This window comes from Neoarius graeffei, chromosome 1, assembly GCF_027579695.1.
Source record: "Neoarius graeffei isolate fNeoGra1 chromosome 1, fNeoGra1.pri, whole genome shotgun sequence".
NCBI classification, from domain to species: Eukaryota; Metazoa; Chordata; class Actinopteri; order Siluriformes; family Ariidae; genus Neoarius; species Neoarius graeffei.
Window position 1 is genome coordinate 126,523,483 of NC_083569.1, and position 21,708 is coordinate 126,545,190.

The window sequence follows — 21,708 nt, forward strand, 5'->3', positions numbered from 1 at the left end:
CTGACGGCAATTAACCTTTGTTTGTGTGTGTCTTCCCAGTGACCGCGCCCTATTTAGGGAGGGAGAGCGAGAGCAGAGGAGCTGATCCCGAAACCAGATGCCGGTTGTGCGTGTGCATCTGTGTGAAGCATATTGTTAGACTGAAACGTGTGGCAATAAAAGCCTTAATTTACAAACCTGATCTCTGTCCTGCCGTCCTCTGTGCTCCACCCCTAGTCGAAACCGTTACACTAAGTTATATTATTAACCTTACTTTCACGTTATAAGTTACAGATGTTATTTTAAACTTTGTCTTGTCAACATTTTGGAAATTGTGTTCATTTAGATATTGTCTAAAATGTTACTTTTTAAAGGGGGTGTACTCATTTACGCTGAGCACTGTATGTGGAGTTAGCCACGACTAATGGTGATGAGCACTATTTTCATATGAAGACGTTACTTTGTTCAGACCAATGCCGTGTGTGTGTCCTGACTCATATACCCGTTAGAATCCAGGAGCATTATGAAAGCCATGCGAGCAGGGAAGTAAGCGAGTCTAGCAAACCGGATTCACTCCCGCTTCCCAACTACGGTCAGGAATGTGAAAAAGCGGGAAGGCAACATACTGGAATGGATTTTGCAAAGGATATTTCCCCTAGCTGTAAAAATTCCCTTGAGAAGTAAGCTAGGATGACTGTCTGAACAGAACCAGCTATCTTGGGTCACGTTTATTCATCAGGGCATAATGAACAGAGATTTTGTTTTGCCGTGCTTTTACCGGCCCTCTCTGTGGGCCTGTCATTTCAGGTTCACATGACAGCATACGTGTTCTCACCGGTCAATCACAACCAAGTTAGCTAATGCACATTAACATTCTACACTAATGCAAAAGCAGTGTGCAGCAGTGAAACAAAAGCCATGGAAAGGTCAAAAATTAAAGGAGGGGCCAAAAAAACAAACAAACCAGGCATTAGAGGCAGAGGCTTCTAAATGTTTAAAAAAAGAAAATCTACATACTGTTTGGGCATCAGCACCCTGAATTGGCCTGCAATGCCATTTTCACGGACCAGAATGAAGAGCTTAAAATGGACATTAAAACATAGCTATAGACTAGGCTGTTGCCTCTTGCGGTTACCAGAGGACTAGCCCCCCTGTAACCCTCGCTGTATAGGTGAGAGGCCGAGGGCTATGGAAACGAAGGTCAGTGCCGCCCAATGCGCCTGACTGCATGGAGCGGGAAGGACTTTAGAGATGGGCTAGGCTGCATGTTCATTTAAAACTGCTGTAACTTGCCCAACCATAACTGACTATCATATGTACCAGAGATTTCCAAGCTTGTTGGGGCTGAAGCACATCAAAGGTCAAATCAGAATGTCAAGGCACACCAAATTAAAAGTTGGCTATCGATTATGAAGAATGTCACACACATTATGATGGGCTAGAAGGTCATTTGCAAAATTTGACCCAGATTGCACTTCAGCAGATTGTCAAATAATTATTAAAACAGATAAGTAAATCAGACAGGCAATTGTATAATTTATTAAAAACGTGAGGCAATGCTCATTACAGTGTTTTCCATGAGGTACCTAGACTGTAGTGACGGAAGCATTTTCAGAACACAAACACTATTTGATTTGAGACTGATAACATTAACTTTACAGTGTCCACTCCAGTCATCCACTAGTCCAAACACAATACTATGGTTATCAATTTAAAACAGCAAACATAACATCAATGAAGAAGTTAGCATTGATAATTAGCATTCATCAAACTTGAGCTTAGAGAACGTTAACATCAGCATGTCCGAATCTCATATCCTCGCTTTAAAACAGTGCACGGTTAAATTTGTAGAGTTTTAGCTTATTTGAATCAGAAAAGTTGCTAACACATCCGGTAGCATGTATTCGTCATTCAAAACACAAGTGCATGCTCTAACCAGAGTTCAAAATAGGTTTATTTTTGGCTAAAATGCATGCTCTCTATTAAATATTTTAAATTTTCTAAAAAAAAATAAATAAACAAGTTGAACACAGGTAACCACTTCTGCTTCATTTCTTTGAGGGATGAAGTGTATGCTCTAGTCATTTTTTTAACCGTTTATGAACTGTTAAACTCCTTAACCATACTTTGTGAGTGTGGCCTTTTTGCTGTGGCATCACCATTCATATCGATACAACCAGTGTGTGTATGCTTAAATTACTAAAAGCACAAAATTGTTTTGTACAAGTTCTTCATAGATCTAAAACTCTTAATTTTGCTCTCAAAGTGCACCAGTTTGATACATTTAACTTTAAAATAAACAAAATTATCTCACAGGGGAGCATGCCCCCAGAGCAAGGGTCACTGACCCTAGTTTCACAAAATCCTGAGGGAAACACTATTATTCGGTCTTTTTTTTTTTATAACTACTGCCAGTGGAAAAGCTACCTGTTCTTTTGCAAGTTACGGTAGCTGTGAAAGAAATCTCTCTCAACTCAAACATAGAAGTAGGTGACCGTGATTATGCAACATATCCTAGAAGCATGTTGATGTTCAAAAATAAACTTGACGGGTAGTGAACTAATGCGGCAAGTGTGTGTGGAAGGAGAAATCATGAGACGGAGAGCTCCGCTTTTGAATAGAAAAGTGTCTCATTGCAACGAAATTGGACGCCATCCTACCAGTGCAACATCTGCTTATTTTTTAGATTTAATTATTTATTTTGGTAGTTTCAACTTTCAATAACATACACACTGGTTACATACATATCAGCAAGAAAGACCGAAAAGGATTAGACTGAAGCAAAAGCTTATTGCGTCTACCCTCATCACATTTCATAAATTAATAAATCTTTTTTTTTATGCCAAAGGAATTAAGGAAAGAAACAAAAAGGAAAAAAAATAAAATAGTAACAACAGTATCCGTTACATTTTGTTCAATGCAATTTTACAGCTTTCAATTTCAAATGAACATCAAAACATACATATTGGATTTTGCCGTTTTCGTAATCTGAAGCGTTACATATCAAGTAGCTGGATCAAATTTAAATCAAACCATTTTTTTCCAAACATATTTCATATCTCAGTTTTGTATTTACTGATAATCTTATGTTTGTATGCTTTTTTAAGGCCTTTAAGCGTGTTACACAGTTTAATTTCATTTTCAAGACCATGCCATAAATTAACTCCTGTTATTAGATATACACCCCTGTTTCACATTTGTTCTGAACTTTGTTTTAACAAACATACGAGTTCCTCTCAACTCAATGACTCTCTGATTTGAAAGAATCTCTGAATACAGTCAGGGATAGTTTTGTTTTTGATTTTAAACAAATTGAGCAATTTTGTAATCCACAAAATCACGAAATTTAAGGCCATTCAAGTTTATAAACAACTGATTGGTTTGTTCACGATAACATACGTTGTGTATGATCCTAATAGCTCTTTTCTGCAATATGAAGATCGGGTTTGTGATTGTTTTACATGCATTTCCCCAGACCTCCACACAATAAGTTATGTATGGAACAAGCAGAGAATAAAGTGCGTGCAATGATTTTTGGCTTAGAATGTGTTTAGTTTTATGAAGTATTGCAATAGACTTGGACATTTTTGTTTTTACATGTTTAACTTGACTTGACAGGTAGTGAACTAAATGTGGCAAGTGTGTGTGGAAGGAGAAATCATGAGACGGAGAGCTCCACTTCTGAATATAAAAACGTGTCACTGCATATCGTACAACGAAATCGGATGCCATCCTACCAGTGCAACATCTGCTTATTAAAAATAAAGAAATAAAATGTGTCCATCTCATCTCTAGCCGCTTTATCCTTCTACAGGGTCGCAGGCAAGCTGGAGCCTATCCCAGCTGACTACGGGCGAAAGGCGGGGTTCACCCTGGACAAGTCGCCAGGTCATCACAGGGCTGACACATAGACACAGACAACCATTCACACTCACATTCACACCTACGGTCAATTTAGAGTCACCAGTTAACCTAACCTGCATGTCTTTGGACTGTGGGGGAAACCGGAGCACCCGGAGGAAACCCACGCGGACACGGGGAGAACATGCAAACTCCACACAGAAAGGCCCTCGCCGGCCCCGGGGCTCAAACCCAGGACCTTCTTGCTGTGAGGCGACAGCGCTAACCACTACACCACCGTGCCGCCTCTAAAATATGTCCATATAATATATATTAACAACTCAAAAACTCTAAAAAGACATACACGCACAAAACATTCACACACTGTTGTTTTTTTTTTTTAAATTGCACGGTCCCTTTAAAAGAAGCACTGTTTAGTGCAGTTATGGCTCTTGGGTAGAAGCTCTTTCAGTCTATAGACCCCTTACACTGACATCACATTTACGTTAGCAACGGTCACTACCCTACCCTATGCCTGGGGGACAAGCAAACTTTGTTTACATACTGTTCACATACTGAAGCCAAGCAAAGACGTCAGACATCCGTTGCTGTTGTCTGAAGAAGACTACAGCTAAAAAAGCTCTACTAACAGATTACTTGGATAATCTTAGTTATAAAGAAGTGAAGGATACATGGAAATTAGAGTTTATTAGTGGCTATGATCTGTACAAAATTCCTCAAAACCAATGGAGTGATGGTACAGATTTGTGGCCTAGTGTTAGCTACATGTTGGAATGTACTTTCCTTTTCCTGAAGAATCCGGACATGGAAAAACAGTTTAAAAAAAAAAAACTGCACACCCCACTACATAAAGAAGAAAACCTTTGTGTAAAGAATTTTTACCGACATCAGCTTTAGGGAACAGAATGCTGCAAAAGCCTGAGCATTTACTCTCAAAGGACTACTACTTGAACTGTGGGCGAGATGGTATTCCCGGCCCGCCATGTCTCAACAACCTCAAGGACATCAAGTTACAGAGCTATTTGCACTCATTTATACATTGATATTTATGATTAGTTAAAAAAGAAACAAATCTCTGAAGTATTATTTGTAAAATAACGTTATCTTGCTCTAGACTTTCAAACAATGTTGTAAGATTTTATTTTAATTTTATCTAATAGTGGATGGTACAATAATTACAAATGCAAACAGAATCGGCACATTCCAGTTGTAGCTGTAGTCATATAGCTAACTATAATCATATAGCTAACTATAATCACCCTTGTAATAATAATTTCAATAAACTGTTCATGTTCAGTTCCCTCTTCATTTATTCTCTATTCAAAAGGCACAACTGAGTCACACAGGTTGATAAGTGTGCAACAGACAGTAACAATTTTATCCAAAATAGTTTTTCCTGCCTTAGTCGATTTATTTCCATTTCACATGCCTGCAGCTGTTGTGAAGTTCAGTGCGTTTGTGTAGAACTCTTTCAAACTGTAGGTTCATTACTACACTCTGGCTTGACATTTTGCACAGGACTGAGTTCCTCTGATAACAGAAGCAAAGCTTCAGCACTTTTTGCTCTTAATCCTTTGTTCTTTCAGGATGCATCAGGAGCATGTCGCTCCTTGTTGGGTTTAACGAATTATGTCAGCGTTGTTTCGTGCCCAATCTGGGTTTTCCATGTCAAATGAGGAAGTTGGTTCATTTGGAAGAAAATCATTTGATTTTGTCTGAACACTTTCATGAAGAAGCTAATTCAAATGTGAGCAGAAATAAAAGGAGATTCTTAAACACTTCCATACTCTGTTGCGCCTGTCTATTTTTTAAAAAATACATTTTAAATAGTCACAAATTTCTCTGCAATTTTCAGGGTTAGCTCCTCTCGCTGTATTCTCCTTAACCACTCATTTCTTCATTGTTCTTGAAGCATTTGCTTCTCTTTGTTAACCTTTTTCTTCATAGCAGGGAAATGGTAATATCTTATCTATTCCTCAATTTAAATGATTGGAACAACCAAAAACAGCACAAAAATGAACCATATTTAAGACTGGTTAAGCCTTGCTTACACGAAAACTGGTGTCTTTTCACCTGGGGGTCAATTATCACGTGATGCGTAACGTCATGTGCAAGGGGTCTATTTGTCCATTTCTTAATTGACCTGAACTGCCTGCCCAAGGGCAGCAGTTCAAACAGAGAATTTCTGGGGTGGGACGGATCTTTTAATATACTGAGGGTTCTTTTGAGTCAGCAGGAACTGTAAAGCTCTTCCAGGCAGGGAAGAGGGCATCCGATGATCATCTGGGTGGTGGTGACAACCCTCTGGAGCACTTTTTTCTCTGCTCCTGTGCAGCTGACAAACCACACACTGATGCAGTATGTATGTAAGTATGTTCTCTATGGACCAACAATAGAAGGACACAAGCAGTTTTTGAGGGAGGTCGTTCATCCTGAGGATCATCAGGAAGTAAAGTCTCTGCTGTGCGTTCTTTATCACTTGTGTGGCATTAGAGCTCCAGGTCAGCTCCTCCTCTATATGCACCCCTAGGAACCAGAAGTCCAGGATGCTCTCCACATATTGCGCACTGATGAGAATAGGCTGAAAGTCCGTTTTCTTTTTCCTGAAGTCTATGATCAGCTCCTTGGTTTTGGTGGTTGAGGACCAGGTTTGTTGTCTCAGCACCACCCAGACAGCTGCTCAGCCTTGTGCTGATAAGCAGACTCCTTCCCCCCCCAGAGATGAGCCCCACTATGGTAGTATCATCCGCAAATATGATGCCATTACGGGAGCGAGCAGGGTGCAGTTGTAAGTGTCGAAGAACAACTTGTTTAATCCTAAATAAAGCTGTGGCACAGCAGTTATGCTCATATTTACATAGGAATAACATCCATGAAATGTATCAGTCAGGATTTAGACCTCATCATAGCACAGAGACAGCTCTGGTTAAAGTAGTAAACGACCTACTGTTGGTGTCTGATCAGGGCTGTCTCTCGCTGCTTGTGTTGCTTGACCTTAGTGCAGCATTTGATACCATTGATCATTCCATTCTTCTGGATGGACTAGAAAATGTTGTGGGAGTTAAGGGAACGGCCCTCTCCTGGCTCAGCTCTTATTTAACTGATTGCTATCAGGTAAATGGTGATTTTTCTAGGACATACTGCGCATATATATCTATCAGGGCTTTACATTAGCACCCGCCAAATGCGGGTAAAATTCGGCTTTGGCGGGTAATAACTTTAGTCTCACTAGCCACTTTGGCGGGTGGTTTATTCTGTGGTATGACTATTTTAATTGCAGTTTTCTCTGAAGGCATCTGATAAACACATTGCAATGTAATATTACACGCCTACAACTCCCATGAGCACCTGCGCAAACACTGACATGTTAGAATTGTTTAGAACGTTCGTTAACGTCTCAGATAAAATCAAATGATACGGTAACTTGCGGTTAATGAACAAAGCAACAAAGTTGCTGATGACTGACAAGCACACTGTGTGGCAGCATATAGCTGGAGTTTCAAACCCTGCTGCTCAGGAAAAAAGGGGCAGAAATGAGCAGGGCCGGAGCAGCATTTTAAAAATCACCGAGGTCCGTGATGGGCAAAGCGCGCGGTGAAAAATTTTCGCCATATTTAAATAAGAGGGGTGAATTACACACCACACAAGAGATCTCATCTCATTATCTCGAGCCGCTTTACCCTGTTCTACAGGGTCGCAGGAGTCTATCCCAGCTGACTACTGCGTGCGAAAGGCAGGGTACACCCTGGACAAGTCACCAGGTCATCACATGGCCGACACAGACAACCATTCACACTCACATTCACACCTACGGTCAATTTAGAGCCACCAGTTAACCTAACCTGCATGTCTTTGGACTGTGGGGGAAACCGGAGCACCCGGAGAAAACTCAGGCGGACACGGGGAGAACATGCAAACTCCGCACAGAAAGGCCCTCGCCGGCCACGGGGCTCGAACCCGGACCTTCTTGCTGTGAGGCAACAGCGCTAACCACTACACCACCGTGCCACCCAGATTGGCTCGTTCATAGCAAAACCATACCATGTACTGCGAAGACTGTAGAAAGTCTGGCAAAGACAGGCACCAGTAATTTTAAGTTCGAAATTATCAAGGACCACAAAAAGTCAAATGCACACATCGGTACTATAACATCAAAACCGGCGAAGACGGCTGGTTCACTACAGGGCAGCATTGCTTTCAGTCCCTGGCTGTCGTGAAGTCGGCTGAGCTGGAGAGGATGGAACTGCCATTTAGAAACGTTCATGTGATTGTAAAGAAGTTGATCCGCCCCAGCTATCAACTCATGACCTGCTGGAAGCCTCAGGTCACGAAGACCATTTTTCATGGACCATTCAGACTCATCTGATGATGAATGTAATGAGGACATTTAATGTCTCTCTCTGCACATGTTCTCACACACACACACACACTTAATAGATAATACATAATATACATAATACTTGCATATCAAAACATCAAATGTTTTTCAATGATAAATGTTTTGAATTGGACTTTTAATATTAGAATCAGTTCAGTTGTACTGAAGGTTATTTTTCATATTATACGATATTTCATATTGTAAGGGGCTTGAATTTGAGTTCAATAAACAGAAAACTCTGCTTATATTTTTGTCTGAATTGGTTCCATGTTTTCATATAGGGAGCGACCTTAACAGCACTGAATACTTGAGCGCTACTGTAGAGATACATTATACGCTGCCATTCATGATTAAATCTAGATCTTCCGAACTTTAACGTATCATTGTGAAGAAAAAACTGCGACTTCCTGGCAACAAAATTGTGGCTAGTGAAAAGGCTGAATGGTTAGTGACTCAGGAAAACCACTAGCCACACTGGCCGGTGAGCAAAAAAGTTAATGTAAAGCTCTGATATATATATATATAAAGATGCTAGCTGGATCAGCGTACATGGAGAGGCACAACCAAGTGGCTGGGATAGTATACAGGAACATCTGCAACCAGTATGGAATAGAAGTACCCAAGTCCCAATGGGCCATACCACAGAAGGTGGCTGAGAACAACAGGGCCAAGGTTCTGTGGGACTTCAGCTTCCAGACTGACAAACAGATCCTGGCTAACCAACCAGACATAGTGGTGGTGGACAAAGAGCAGAAGAGGGTGGTGGTGATAGATGTAGCGATCCCAGCTGACGCCAACATCAGGAAGAAGGAACATGAGAAACTTGAGACGTATCAAGTGTTGAAAGAGCAGCTGGAACGATGTGGAAGGTCAAGGGTTGCGTGGTCCCCGTGGTAGTGGGGACACTTGGGGCAGTAACCCCCAAACTGGGACAGTGGCTCCAGCAAATCCCAGGAACAACATCTGAAGCCTCAGTCCAGAAGAGCGCAGTCCTAGGAACATCGAAGGTACTGCGCAGAACCCTCAAACTCCCAGGCCTCTGGTAGAAGACCCGAGCTTGAGGATGACATGGATACCACCCCCCCCGCCGGGGGTGAGAAGGAGATTTTATATATATATATATATATATATATATATATATATATATATATATATATATATATATATATATATATATATATATCCATCCTCTGGGTGATATTCATAAACATATTCGTTTCCACTGTTATGCTGATGACACACAGTTGTATGTTTCTACAAAACCTGATGAGAGACACCAGCTTAATAGAATTGAGGAATGTGTGAAGGACATTAGACATGGGATGCTTATTAACTTCCTTCTGCTTAACTCTGACAAGACTGAAGTACTTGTACTTGGACCACATGCAGCTAGAAGTAAGTTTTCTGATTCCACAGTAACTCTGGATGGCCTTTCTGTTTCTTCACGTGCAGCAGTAAAAGACCTCGGAGTGATTATTGACCCCAGTCTTTCATTCGAAACTCACATCAATAAACATTACCCGGTTAGCTTTCTTTCATCACAGAAATATTTCTAAGAGAAGAAATTCAATGTCACTACACGACGCAGAAAAACTAGTTCATGCTTTTGTTACCTCCAGGTTGGATTATTGTAATGCCTTACTGTCTGGATGTTCCAATAAGTGTATAAACAAGCTCCAATTAGTTCAAAATGCAGCAGCAAGAGTCCTTACTAGAGCTAGAAAATATGACCCCATCAGTCTTATCCACACTGCATTGGCTCCCAATCAAATTTCACATTGATTGTATAATACTATTCTTGACCTTGAAAGCACTGAATGGTCTAAAAGGTGCAGGCTATCTGCTGGTACCTCGTATAGTGAAGGCTACATCAGGGGGCGGAACCTTTTCTTACAAAGCCCCAAAGTTATGGAACAGCCTTCCAAGTAGTGTTCAGGAATCAGACACAGTCTCAGTGTTTAAGTCTCGGCTGAACGCATATCTGTTTAGCCAAGCCTTTTGTTAAGAGCGTTTATGAGGGAAAGGAGTAGATCTGGAGGGTCCTCAGACAGATTGTTTTGGTAAACTGGGATGTATGGATGCTGTCAGTTCCCCACTCACTTGCTCGCTCGAGTTTGTTGATCCTGTCGTGGCTGCTGCTTTATGTCCCGGGGCTCCCTCATGTGTTACCTTCTGGCTCTCCCCTTTTAGTTATGCTGACATAGTTAGTTGCCGGAGTCCCTGCTTGTACTCAGTGCAAAATGTTTACTGTTCCTACTCATCAGGTGACATTGGGCATACCCAACAACCTGTGTTTTCTCTTTCTCTCCCCCCATCTGTCCCTCTTAGTTACATGGCAATCCTGACCTCTTCTGCTCCTCAGACCTGCCTGATCCATTCTGATGCCCTACATCTGGTTGGAGTCTCATCACATCGCTCCTGTGGAGGACGGCCCCATATGGACAGTTGAAAGTCACACGTGGAAGACACTCTGGATTCTTACAGTAATGCTTTTATGGCTGAGGACTACAGCTGACTTGCCAACTTTAGGACTGCAGTTGTCATGAACAGTTTTGCACTCAAGTTTCCATCAATGAAGAGTTAGAACATCAACAAAACTGATTTCATGTTAAAAATGTTAGAATCACATTGTCTCTTATCACCCAAATGAGGATGGGTTCCCTTTTGAGTCTGGTTCCTCTCGAGGTTTCTCTCTCATGTCGTCTGAGGGAGTTTTTCCTTGCCACAGGTTTGCTCATTGGGGATAGATTAGGGATAAAATTAGCTCATGTTTTAAGTCGTTCAAATTCTGTAAAGCTGCTTTGCGACAATGTCTATTGTTAAAAGCGCTATACAAATAAACTTGACTTGACTAGAGGGTGAAGAGTGGGGAGCCATTGCTGAGGCAATCAGACAGGAAGTCCTTTATCCAGAGGCAGATGGATTAAGACAGTCCCAGGTCTGTCAGGTTGGACACCAGTCTGTGAGGGAGAATGGTGTTGAATGCTGAGCTAAAGTCCACAAAGAACAGCCTAGCATAGCTCTCCTGCTGCTCAAGGTGAGTGAGGGCAGTGTGGAGAGTTGTTGCTATGGCGTCCTCTGTAGACCCATTAGCTCTATAAGTATACTGGTGTCTAACATGAGTGGGGGACTTGAGATGATGCAAGTCTGAACCAGTTGCTCAAAGCGCTTCATGATGACGGGTGTAAGTGCCACTGGTCAGTGGTCATTCAGGCTGCTAATGGTCTTTTTTTGGCAATGGAAGATGGTAGAGGACTTCAGGCAGGGTGGGATGGTGGACTGGGACAGGGACTGATTGACTTATGCGACATCCTATGCTCTGTACATAACATGGTTCTACATGTTTTATTTTACTGCAAGATACATGTCTATCAGAAATACTGGACAGAGGTGGTCAATTACTGCAGGAGTCTTGGTCAAGGTGGCTCATTGCTATTTAGCCCCTACTGTTCTCCAAGCTTTAACATTAACAGCCCCATGAGCCTTTGCACTCTGGCAAGGCTCCGTGGAACTGGCAACAACGAAAGCTACTGCCTTTTCTGGTCGCTACAATAATAATCCTCCTCCCTGGACTCAAATTTATTTTCAAAATGGGATTAAAGGCCATTTAGCTAAAAAAAAAAAAAAAAAAAAAAGTTAAAAGTGACTACCTACAAACATTTTTAATGAAAAAAGTACAGTCATTGTTGTATTTAAAAAAAATTATATTTCATGAGCCTGCATGAAAGTGCATGGGGTTGCTCAAAATTCCACAGCACACTTCACTTTGTCTCACAGCACACCGGGTATATACTGTCTCATCTCATCATCTGTAGCCGCTTTATCCTGTTCTACAGGGTCACAGGCAAGCTGGAGCCTATCCCAGCTGACTACGGGCGAAAGGCGGGGTACACCCTGGACAAGTCGCCAGGTCATCACAGGGCTGACGCATAGACACAGACAACTTGAGCACTGAGGTGTTACTAGTATTTTTATTAACAGGCAAGTTCCACCACACTAGCTAAAAGAACCGATGTTGGACCGGATTGTGCTCAAACTTGCGATTTCAGGGATGAGAATGAAAAATATTTTAAAAGTCTGAAAAAACCGGGGCGGCGCCCGGGGGGGACGGGGCCCATGGGGCTAATGATTTTTGGATTTTTTTTTTTACCCCAAAACCATTAATTTTATCAGCAAAAATTTGCAATTTATTTGGAAATAAATTCCCCTTCTTGGTGGACTCCCAGGTGAAAATGATTAATATGGTACAAGAGACTTGTTTTTAATCAATTCACATTTGGTGATTTAAAAAAAAAAATCAAATGCACCTTTTAATATAAACGAGCTCTACAGTATTATATTTCTGCATTTTAGCTATTCATGTCTTTGAATACTCTAATCCTTTAAAATGAAGTGCAAACCAGAAAAAAAGTTCTATCATATAATTCTCTTAAGCTTTCTTCTGATGTCATCATGGTAGCAAGAGGTCTTGCATATTAAGCAGGCAACATTCAACATCACTTATCACTTCCCTTTCAACTGTTATGTGTACTAACTAGGTTTTATCTGGACAGGATGTTGTGTAATGTAATACAGATACCATACGGTCAATTTGAAGATCGAGATGGTGATTTTGAATTAAAGAACAGGCATGTACAATGGGCATTACATTTTGGAAATTTTTTTTTTAAATCAAAAACTACAAGTTCATCTCGGCCTAAAAAATTTGGGCAGACGATCCCGCGCGGCACATGCCAGCAATTCCATACCCCTATGAAATGAGCAATAAGTAGGAGAGTTATACATGCTATCATACTTAAAATTTCATCAAAAATATAGATATGATACTCAGACCCGTTGCAAGAAGGTAGGCAGACTTGGCAATTGCCTAGGGCCCCAGCCCTCGAAAGGCCCCCGCTGTCGAACGACTGGTTATGTATTCAATAGCAATGACAACTTTTTGAGCGCGGCAGCGCAGCGCCTAATGACACTTGTTGAAATACCCTAGTTCCAAGGGGGGCCCCCCTAATGCACAACAGCGCCTCCCTACATGCTTTGGCCGAAAAGTGCAATGACCGTCTGTTGTCAACCCCTCAATGCCCATCTCCGTCCAGTCAAGTGGTTGCAGAGCTCCGCGGCAAAAAAACAATAATCAAATATGAAGCGAAATTACCCCTCAGGGAGCCAGAAGAGAAAGAAGAAAAGGGAAGAGGAAGACAGAAAAAACAAGACACTGGTAAGTGAGAATGTACACACATTAATACCAAGCGTGTCAACAAGCAAATTTGGTAGCTAGCTTACGTTAATGGTAGTTATCTTGTAGACAGTGTTTATAACAGTGATGTAAACGTTGTCATGCACAACAGGCTTACAAACTTGCAAGGACTGGCTAAAAATTCTAATATGTGCCATACAAATAGGTGAAAGACTGTCAACTTCTCCCAGATTAACTTAGTGTTTATCAAAATGTCATAGTTAGTTTCAGCGAGCTGCATGGCTTTCATCAGAAGTAGCTAGTGTGTCATGAGCATGAGTGGAGTAGGACAGGGGATGGCTCACAAGAAAGCTCTTTTTTTACATGGGCCAAGAGAGGCTCTCCGGACTGGCACTGATGTCAATTGAATGTGATGTCCGCAGGTCTTTGGACATGGAGGGTATTGTGGCTGCCTTTGCTGAAGCCAAAGCCCGCAAGCAGCAGTTTTAGACATTTTGCCCATGATTCTAGTTGTGTATTCTTAAATTGTGTGTTTTTCTATACCTTTTGCACTTTTCTGTGTGTGCTGGTTCTTATTAAGATTCTTATTCATGTTTGTAATCATTTAATCACCATTTGAAGTTATTTCTACTTGTGTATATACTGTAAATATTTAGTGTTGTGTTATTTGCACATTTTATATTACTTTGTATTATTTTCATATTTGATATATAGTCTATTCTTGTGTTTAATTGGGTTTGATAATTATTTATAATAATGTAAAGAGTTCATTTATTAAGTAAAAATCGTAAGAATGATTACAATGTGTGATGTTTATTTATTAAGTCTTCAGTGGGTAGGCGGCCATAAGGCCTTTTGTCGAGGGGGGGATAATTATGGGCCCCAGATCCCCCTTTGCCGAGGGCCCCCAAATAGCTTGAAACGGGCCTGATGATACTACAACCCCGATTCCAAAAAAGTTGGGACAAAGTACAAATTGTAAAAAACGGAATGCAATAATTTACAAATCTCAAAAACTGATATTGTATTCACAATAGAACATAGACAACATATCAAATGTCGAAAGTGAGACATTTTGAAATTTCATGCCAAATATTGGCTCATTTGAAATTTCATGACAGCAACACATCTCAAAAAAGTTGGGACAGGGGCAATAAGAGGCTGGAAAAGTTAAAGGTACAAAAAAGGAACAGCTGGAGAACCAAATTGCAACTCATGAGGTCAATTGGCAATAGGTCATTAACATGACTGGGTATAAAAAGAGCATCTTGGAGTGGCAGCGGCTCTCAGAAGTAAAGATGGGAAGAGGATCACCAATCCCCCTAATTCTGCGCCGACAAATAGTGGAGCAATATCAGAAAGGAGTTCGACAGTGTAAAATTGCAAAGAGTTTGAACAGATCATCATCATCATCATCTACAGTGCATATCATCATCAAAAGATTCAGAGAATCTGGAAGAATCTCTGTGCGTAAGGGTCAAGGCCGGAAAACCATACTGGGTGCCCGTGATCTTCGGGCCTTTAGACGGCACTGCATCACATACAGGCATGCTTCTGTATTGGAAATCACAAAATGGGCTCAGGAATATTTCCAGAGAACATTATCTGTGAACACAACTCACCGTGCCATCCGCCGTTGCCAGCTAAAGCTCTATAGTTCAAAGAAGAAGCCGTATCTAAACATGATCCAGAAGCGCAGACGTCTTCTCTGGGCCAAGGCTCATTTAAAATGGACTGTGGCAAAGTGGAAAACTGTTCTGTGGTCAGACAAATCAAAATTTGAAGTTCTTTATGGAAATCAGGGACGCCGTGTCATTCGGACTAAAGAGGAGAAGGACGACCCAAGTTGTTATGAGTGCTCAGTTCAGAAGCCTGCATCTCTGATGGTATGGGGTTGCATTAGTGCGTGTGGCATGGGCAGCTTACACATCTGGAAAGACACCATCAATGCTGAAAGGCATATCCAGGTTCTAGAGCAACATATGCTCCCATCCAGACGACGTCTCTTTCAGGGAAGACCTTGCATTTTCCAACATGACAATGCCAAACCACATACTGCATCAATTACAGCATCATGGCTGCGTAGAAGAAGGGTCCGGGTACTGAACTGGCCAGCCTGCAGTCCAGATCTTTCACCCATAGAAAACATTTGGCGCATCATAAAACAGAAGATACGACAAAAAAGACCTAAGACAGTTGAGCAACTAGAATCCTACATTAGACAAGAATGGGTTAATATTCCTATCCCTAAACTTGAGCAACTTGTCTGCTCAGTCCCCAGACGTTCACAGACTGTTGTAAAGAGAAAAGGGGATGTCTCACAGTGGGAAACATGGCCTTGTCCCAACTTTTTTGAGATGTGGTGTTGTCATAAAATTTAAAATCACCTAATTTTTCTCTTTAAATGATACAGTTTCTCAGTTTAAACATTTGATGTGTCATCTATGTTCTATTCTGAATAAAATATGGAATTTTGAAACTTCCACATCATTGCATTCCGTTTTTATTTACAATTTGTACTTTGTCCCAACTTTTTTGGAATCGGGGTTGTATGATTCTCCCCAACATGCTACATTAGATAAGCTAACCCCTTTTATAAAAAGATACACACTTGTATAGGACATGTAATTGATGCATATTTTTTGGGGCGCGCGCTCTCTCTCTGCCATGCCGATCCTGTAGGCTGCACTGACTCAACTGAAAACTCCGGTCTTCAAGAAGAGATAAAAGCCCGCCCACACTGAAAGCTGATTGGCTTATTTTGCTGAGTAACCCAATCAAGATGCTCTTTGTCTGGCATGCGCTACATGAACAGGCACACAGGCAGTGTTGCCAGATTGGGTGGTTTTAAGTGCATTTTGGCAGGTTTTGAACCTATTTTGGGCTGGAAAACGTCAGCAGTATCTGGCAACACTGCACACAGTCTCCCTCGCGCACCCCCTCGCGCGCGCACATTCTAAGATGCGTGATGCAGACCTTAATGTTGCGCACGCACGCTTTTGCTCGCTTCGATCAATATGCAGGAGACTCACGGAACTTCCGGGAGACTTGGGATGTCTGCATTATAAGGTGACCACAGATCATTAATCATAACCCCCCCCCAAAAAAAAATTCTCAACGGATTTAGATCGATCTCAAAAACAATCATTTTGGTCTGAAAAAGTCGGAAATCCGCCAATCGGCGGAAAATTCTCATCCCTGGATTTACACCACTACTCCACATATCTGCAAGAGGAAATTGATATTAATTGGAGCTACCTTCATCTAGTCATCATATTTTGTTACATAAAAATATACAACCTTTATAATAAAATTTATGACAAACTCACAACTGAGGAGTCTCCACTGTTCTTGGCTTCCTCTCTGTTCACCAGCTCTCCCTGGCAGGGGCCAAAGTGTGCACCTACTGGAACAGTCTCCCCCTTATTAAACACTCCCAGGCCTGCATCAGGAATACTGGACTTCTGGATTTCTAGCCCAGGAGGAAGTGTTTGTCTGGCTCGGTCAGGGACTCCCATGGGAACAGGAGTATCGGGGATGAAGAGGGGTGGTCCATGAACCTCGCAATTGTTGAGGAAGAAGGATTTGCAAACTTCACAGTCTGGGAGTAGAGAAAACACAACAGGAAGAAATGAGGCCCAAATGTGTGTCTATCTAAGACCATATACGGTACATTAGCACTGTATAAAGATTATCCTAAGAAAGCTTGCCAGTAAGGTTCACTGAGCATCTGGTTGAGACTAGGTGTCCATCAGGACTGGGATCAAACAGGACACAACAAAGTACCAGTATTGGCAAAAAATATGGAAACACCTACCAAAATGACAAAACACCACAATTTGACCTTTTGTTCTCAAGTTCTCTTAATAAACTAAACATTTTCATCATAACAAACAGATGTTACAAGTAACCAGAGTAAATCATTCTAAAATATTATCAATATTTGGTATGGAACCCCTTGACACTGAAGTGCACTGACACGATCAGGCATGCTATCATAAAGTTTATGAATAAAATCAAGTGGAATTGATCTCCATATATCTTGCAACACTTCCCAGAGCTGTGGCAGGTTTGAAGGAGCCCTTTTCAACTTCTCTCGCTCCATGTAGTTCCAGACTTGCTCAATTATATTCATGTCAGGACTTTGGGATGGCCAATCAAGAATTGCCAAGCTGCCATCTTGTTCTTTGTTTTGTAAATACTGTTTAACCATCCTGGTTGTGTGTTTTGGGTCATTATCTTGCTGGAAGATAAAGTTGTTGCCAATGAGAGCTCTTCCAGAAGCCACAGCATGATGGATAAGGATTTGTCTGTACTTGTCAGCAGTGAGGGTCCCATCTATTTTGTAGAGATGACCAACTCCATTGTAGGTGATGGCTCCCCATATTTGCAGGACCCCTCCGCCATGTTTTACTGTGGGAGAAATACAGTTTGCCTTGCATCTTTCCCCCTTTCTGCACCTGACTTACTGTTGCATAGCGTTGCAAAATAATTCAAAATTTCTTCTCATCTGAGAACAGGACCCTTTTCCACTGCTCAGAAGTCCAACTCCTGTGAATTTTTGCCCAGTTAAGTCTCTTCTGCTTATTTCCACCTCTCAACAAAAGTTTTGCACACTGACACATGACCTTTGAGGCCTTCTGCTGAGAGCATCTTCCTAACCAGGTGTGGGGAGACATCCTTGTCTGTAGCATCTTGGAGGTCCTGTGCCAGTTCCTTGCTGGATTTCTTCCTCTCTCGTAGGGATGTAGTTTTGAGGTACTGGACATCAGCTTTAGTCAACTTTGTCTTCCTTCCTCTGCCTGAAATGTTCTTGAAGTTCCCAGTCTTCTGGTGATGCTTGAGGCATTTTCAGACAGCACTGTGGGTCACATGCAGTTTCTTTGCTATGGCTCATTATGAATGGCCCTCCTCCCACAAAACTTTCATCCTAATACCCTGCTCTTCTATAGTTTCTCTCTCTGATGCCATTTCTGCCTGTTGCCTGGCTGTAGTCAGAGGATAAATACTTTTTCTAATGAATTATTTGTAGAGACCACATGATTTAGTTAATGGTTTTCACCTGTGGAATAATTAGCACATCATGGTAGGATTGCCCAACAAGGAGTGATTGTGGTTTTTGGGGCTAAACTAAACGAAAGATACCATTTCCAATATTTTTATGATGTTTATCATACAACGATGGCCAAAACTGCTAGTATTTTCATGGGTAAAGTATAAAATTGAGGTTAAAAGGTGTCTCTGTATCTTCATAATGTATTTCAGTTGCCTTCAGTGCAGATTCTGATGTCGTTTGCACGGATTAAGTATGCAAAAATCGATCTTTTCCTAGGCATTTCCATATTTTGTGCCAGTACTGGATACAAATATGAGTTTTTTTACTTCCTTGTGGGAGTAAACAAATGGTCAGATACAAGCTTGCAGGGCAAAATAAAACAAATGTTCATTAACATGACTCTGGCACTGCATGATGTATTTACAGTATTCTCTTAGGACTTGCCTGGTCAGGGTTGTTTTAAATTCAGCTACTTGTTTGCTTATCTTCTGGGGAACAGAATTTTCCAAATTTGTTATGAAAATCACATGCAGGTGCAAACAAAATTAACTGCGGCACGGTGGTATAGTGGTTAGCACGGTTGCCTCATAGCAAGAAGGTTCTGGGTTCGAACCCAGCGGCCGGCGAGGGCCTTTCTGTGTGGAGTTTGCATGTTCTCCCCATGTCTGCGTGGGTTTCCTCCGGGTGCTCCGGTTTCCCCCACAGTCCAAAGACATGCAGTTAGGTTAACGTGGGGCGGCCTTGGGCTGAGGTGCCCTTGAGCATGGTACCTGACCCCTAACTGCTCCCCGGGCGCTCTGGTGTGGCTGCCCACTGCTCTGGGTGTGTGCGCGCGCGCGCGCGCGCGCGCGCGAGTTCACTGCTTCAGATGGGTTAAATGCAGAGGATGAATTTCACTGTGCATGAAGTGTGCATGTGACAAATAAAAAGTTTCTTCTTCTTCTGTCCACACAGTAAGTAAGAAAGTAAGTAAATAAATAAATAGTCCAACACAGTCCAACGGGGACAGACAGCAACCCGAGCTTAAAATCGAATCCAGGACCCCGGAGCTGCGCCACTGTGATGCCCCGAAATCCGTATACTTGGACTCCTGTCTCTCACACCCACTGTCTCTGACTGAACATTCCATTCCAGAGGCATAATAAGGGGCATACTCTCTGTCCCCTATTAAATCACAGCTGGTTGGGATCTTCTGCAAGCTTATGCATGTGGGGAACAGAGCACATAGCACTGTCCTCCAGGTGTGTTTTGCTATCATGTGACACAGCATGAGCTGCAATTGAAAAAGAGGAGTTTGATGGCTTTACATGTCTTGGAGGAAGTACATGTTAGCCTTCACTCACATGGTTCGAGAGACCTGGCTAGTGGGTGGATACTAGCAGGTGACCACACTGGACGACAAACGGTTGGAAGAAAGAGGGAGGAAAAAAAAAACCTTATAATCTTCTAATGTGGTGAAGACGTTACGACACATTTATTTAACATTTATGGAAGGAGACCCAGGTATCAGTCAGTAAATTTCCCCAAGATGGAAGAGTCTTCAGGACAGAGGACTTTGTGCTTTCTGGTTTCTCAGGTCACACAACATCTCACATTTTTTTTTTTTTTGTCTCAGAATAAAACACAGGAGTGGCTGGAGAGAATGACAGACATTCTGCAACACTAAATGTAAACAGAAACAAATCAAACATTGAATGTGTCATTCATTAATAAATTAAAAATTGCAATAACAAGCAAATCACTATGGTTTGAAGGGAATCATACATTTTGGGCCATGCTGTAATATGAAAATAAAACTACGCAGCATAGATTTTTTTTAATACACACCCATCGTGTGATATTCCATGCTTTTTTTGTTCAGGTTAACATCCTCAGTTTATAACGACTAAAGTATTTAAAGGAACAGTCCACCATACTTCCATAATGAAATATGCTTTTATCTGAATTGAGACGAGCTGCTCCGTACCTCTCTGAGCTTTGCGCGACCTCCCAGTCAGTCAGATGCAGTCAGATGCGCTGTCACTCCTGTTAGCAATGTAGCTAGGCTCAGCATGGCCAATGGTATTTTTTGGGGCTGTAGTTAGATGCGACCAAACTCTTCCACATTTTTCCTGTTTACATAGGTTTATATGACCAGTGATATGAAACAAGTTCAGTTACACAAATTGAAACAGCGATTTTCTATGCTATGGAAAGTCCGCACTATAATGACAGGCGTATTAACACCTTCTGCGCGCTTCGGCAGCGCATTGATACGGAGCTCAGGTATCAATGCGCTGCCGAAGCGCGCGGAAGGTGTTAGTACGCCTGTCATTATAGTGCGGACTTTCCATAGCATAGAAAATCGCTGTTTCAATTTGTGTAACTGAACTTGTTTCATATCACTGGTCATATAAACCTATGTAAACAGGAAAAACGCGGAAGAGTTTGGTCGCATCTAACTACAGCCCCAAAAAATACCATTGGCCATGCTGAGCCTAGCTACATTGCTAACAGGAGTGACAGCGCGTCTGACTGCATCTGACTGACTGGGAGGTCGCGCAAAGCTCAGAGAGGTACGGAGCAGCTCGTCTCAATTCAGATAAGAGCATATTTCATTATGGAAGTACGGTGGACTGTTCCTTTAAAATAAATAAACAAACAGTTTCCCTCCTTGCTACCATGTTACATGCTCTATAAACAAAGTTCATACTTTAATCAATAAAAAAAATCTAAATTTCAATGTCAAATTTGTTGATTAAAATTGAGAGACTGAGGCTACATGCCAAATGTACTGTATTGCACTTTTAGTGCACCAGATAGTGTGCAGGGTAGAACAAACAGTGAGTGTTACTGAGCACCAGAGTGGCCTAATGTCTTACAGAGATAGTCTTTATCGTCAGGATCTTCCACTTTAACGGAGAGACCTTCAGGTGGGTTGTCGAGATCGGCTCCATAGCTGTAGATCTTCAGCTCCAGCGTCTCCTCTTTCTTCACACAGGCTTCTGAAGTCTCTCCATCCATGGATGTCTCTGTTTTCATGTCCTCACACAGCTAAAGATCAAACAAATCTGTTAGGGCGGGACGGTATCCATCCTACCCGGGAAGATGCTGCTCTCATTTCTCGCAGCATAGCTCATAGTCTCAGAACAGGCCTAGCTAATCCACGACAATCCAGAGCCAAGGCCAGGGAGCAGACGGACAGGCTAAACTGTCTGCTACCTGCACAGGGTCATCACACAGGATTCATTACATTGAGAC

At 41.8% G+C, this 21,708-nt stretch overlaps 1 protein-coding gene across 1 annotated transcript in view; it reads right to left on the reverse strand.

Annotated features, from left to right (window-relative positions):
- LOC132883318 (histone-lysine N-methyltransferase PRDM9-like) overlaps positions 1-21,708 on the reverse strand; it is an 83,990-nt gene that overhangs the window by 16,378 nt on the left and 45,904 nt on the right. Inside the window, exons 13-14 of the mRNA XM_060916777.1 lie at positions 21,330-21,501; positions 16,742-17,013 (exon numbers count right to left, since the gene is read on the reverse strand). Of these exons, the coding sequence (XP_060772760.1) occupies positions 16,742-17,013; positions 21,330-21,501 (444 nt within the window). The remainder of the gene's footprint in view (positions 1-16,741; positions 17,014-21,329; positions 21,502-21,708) is intronic.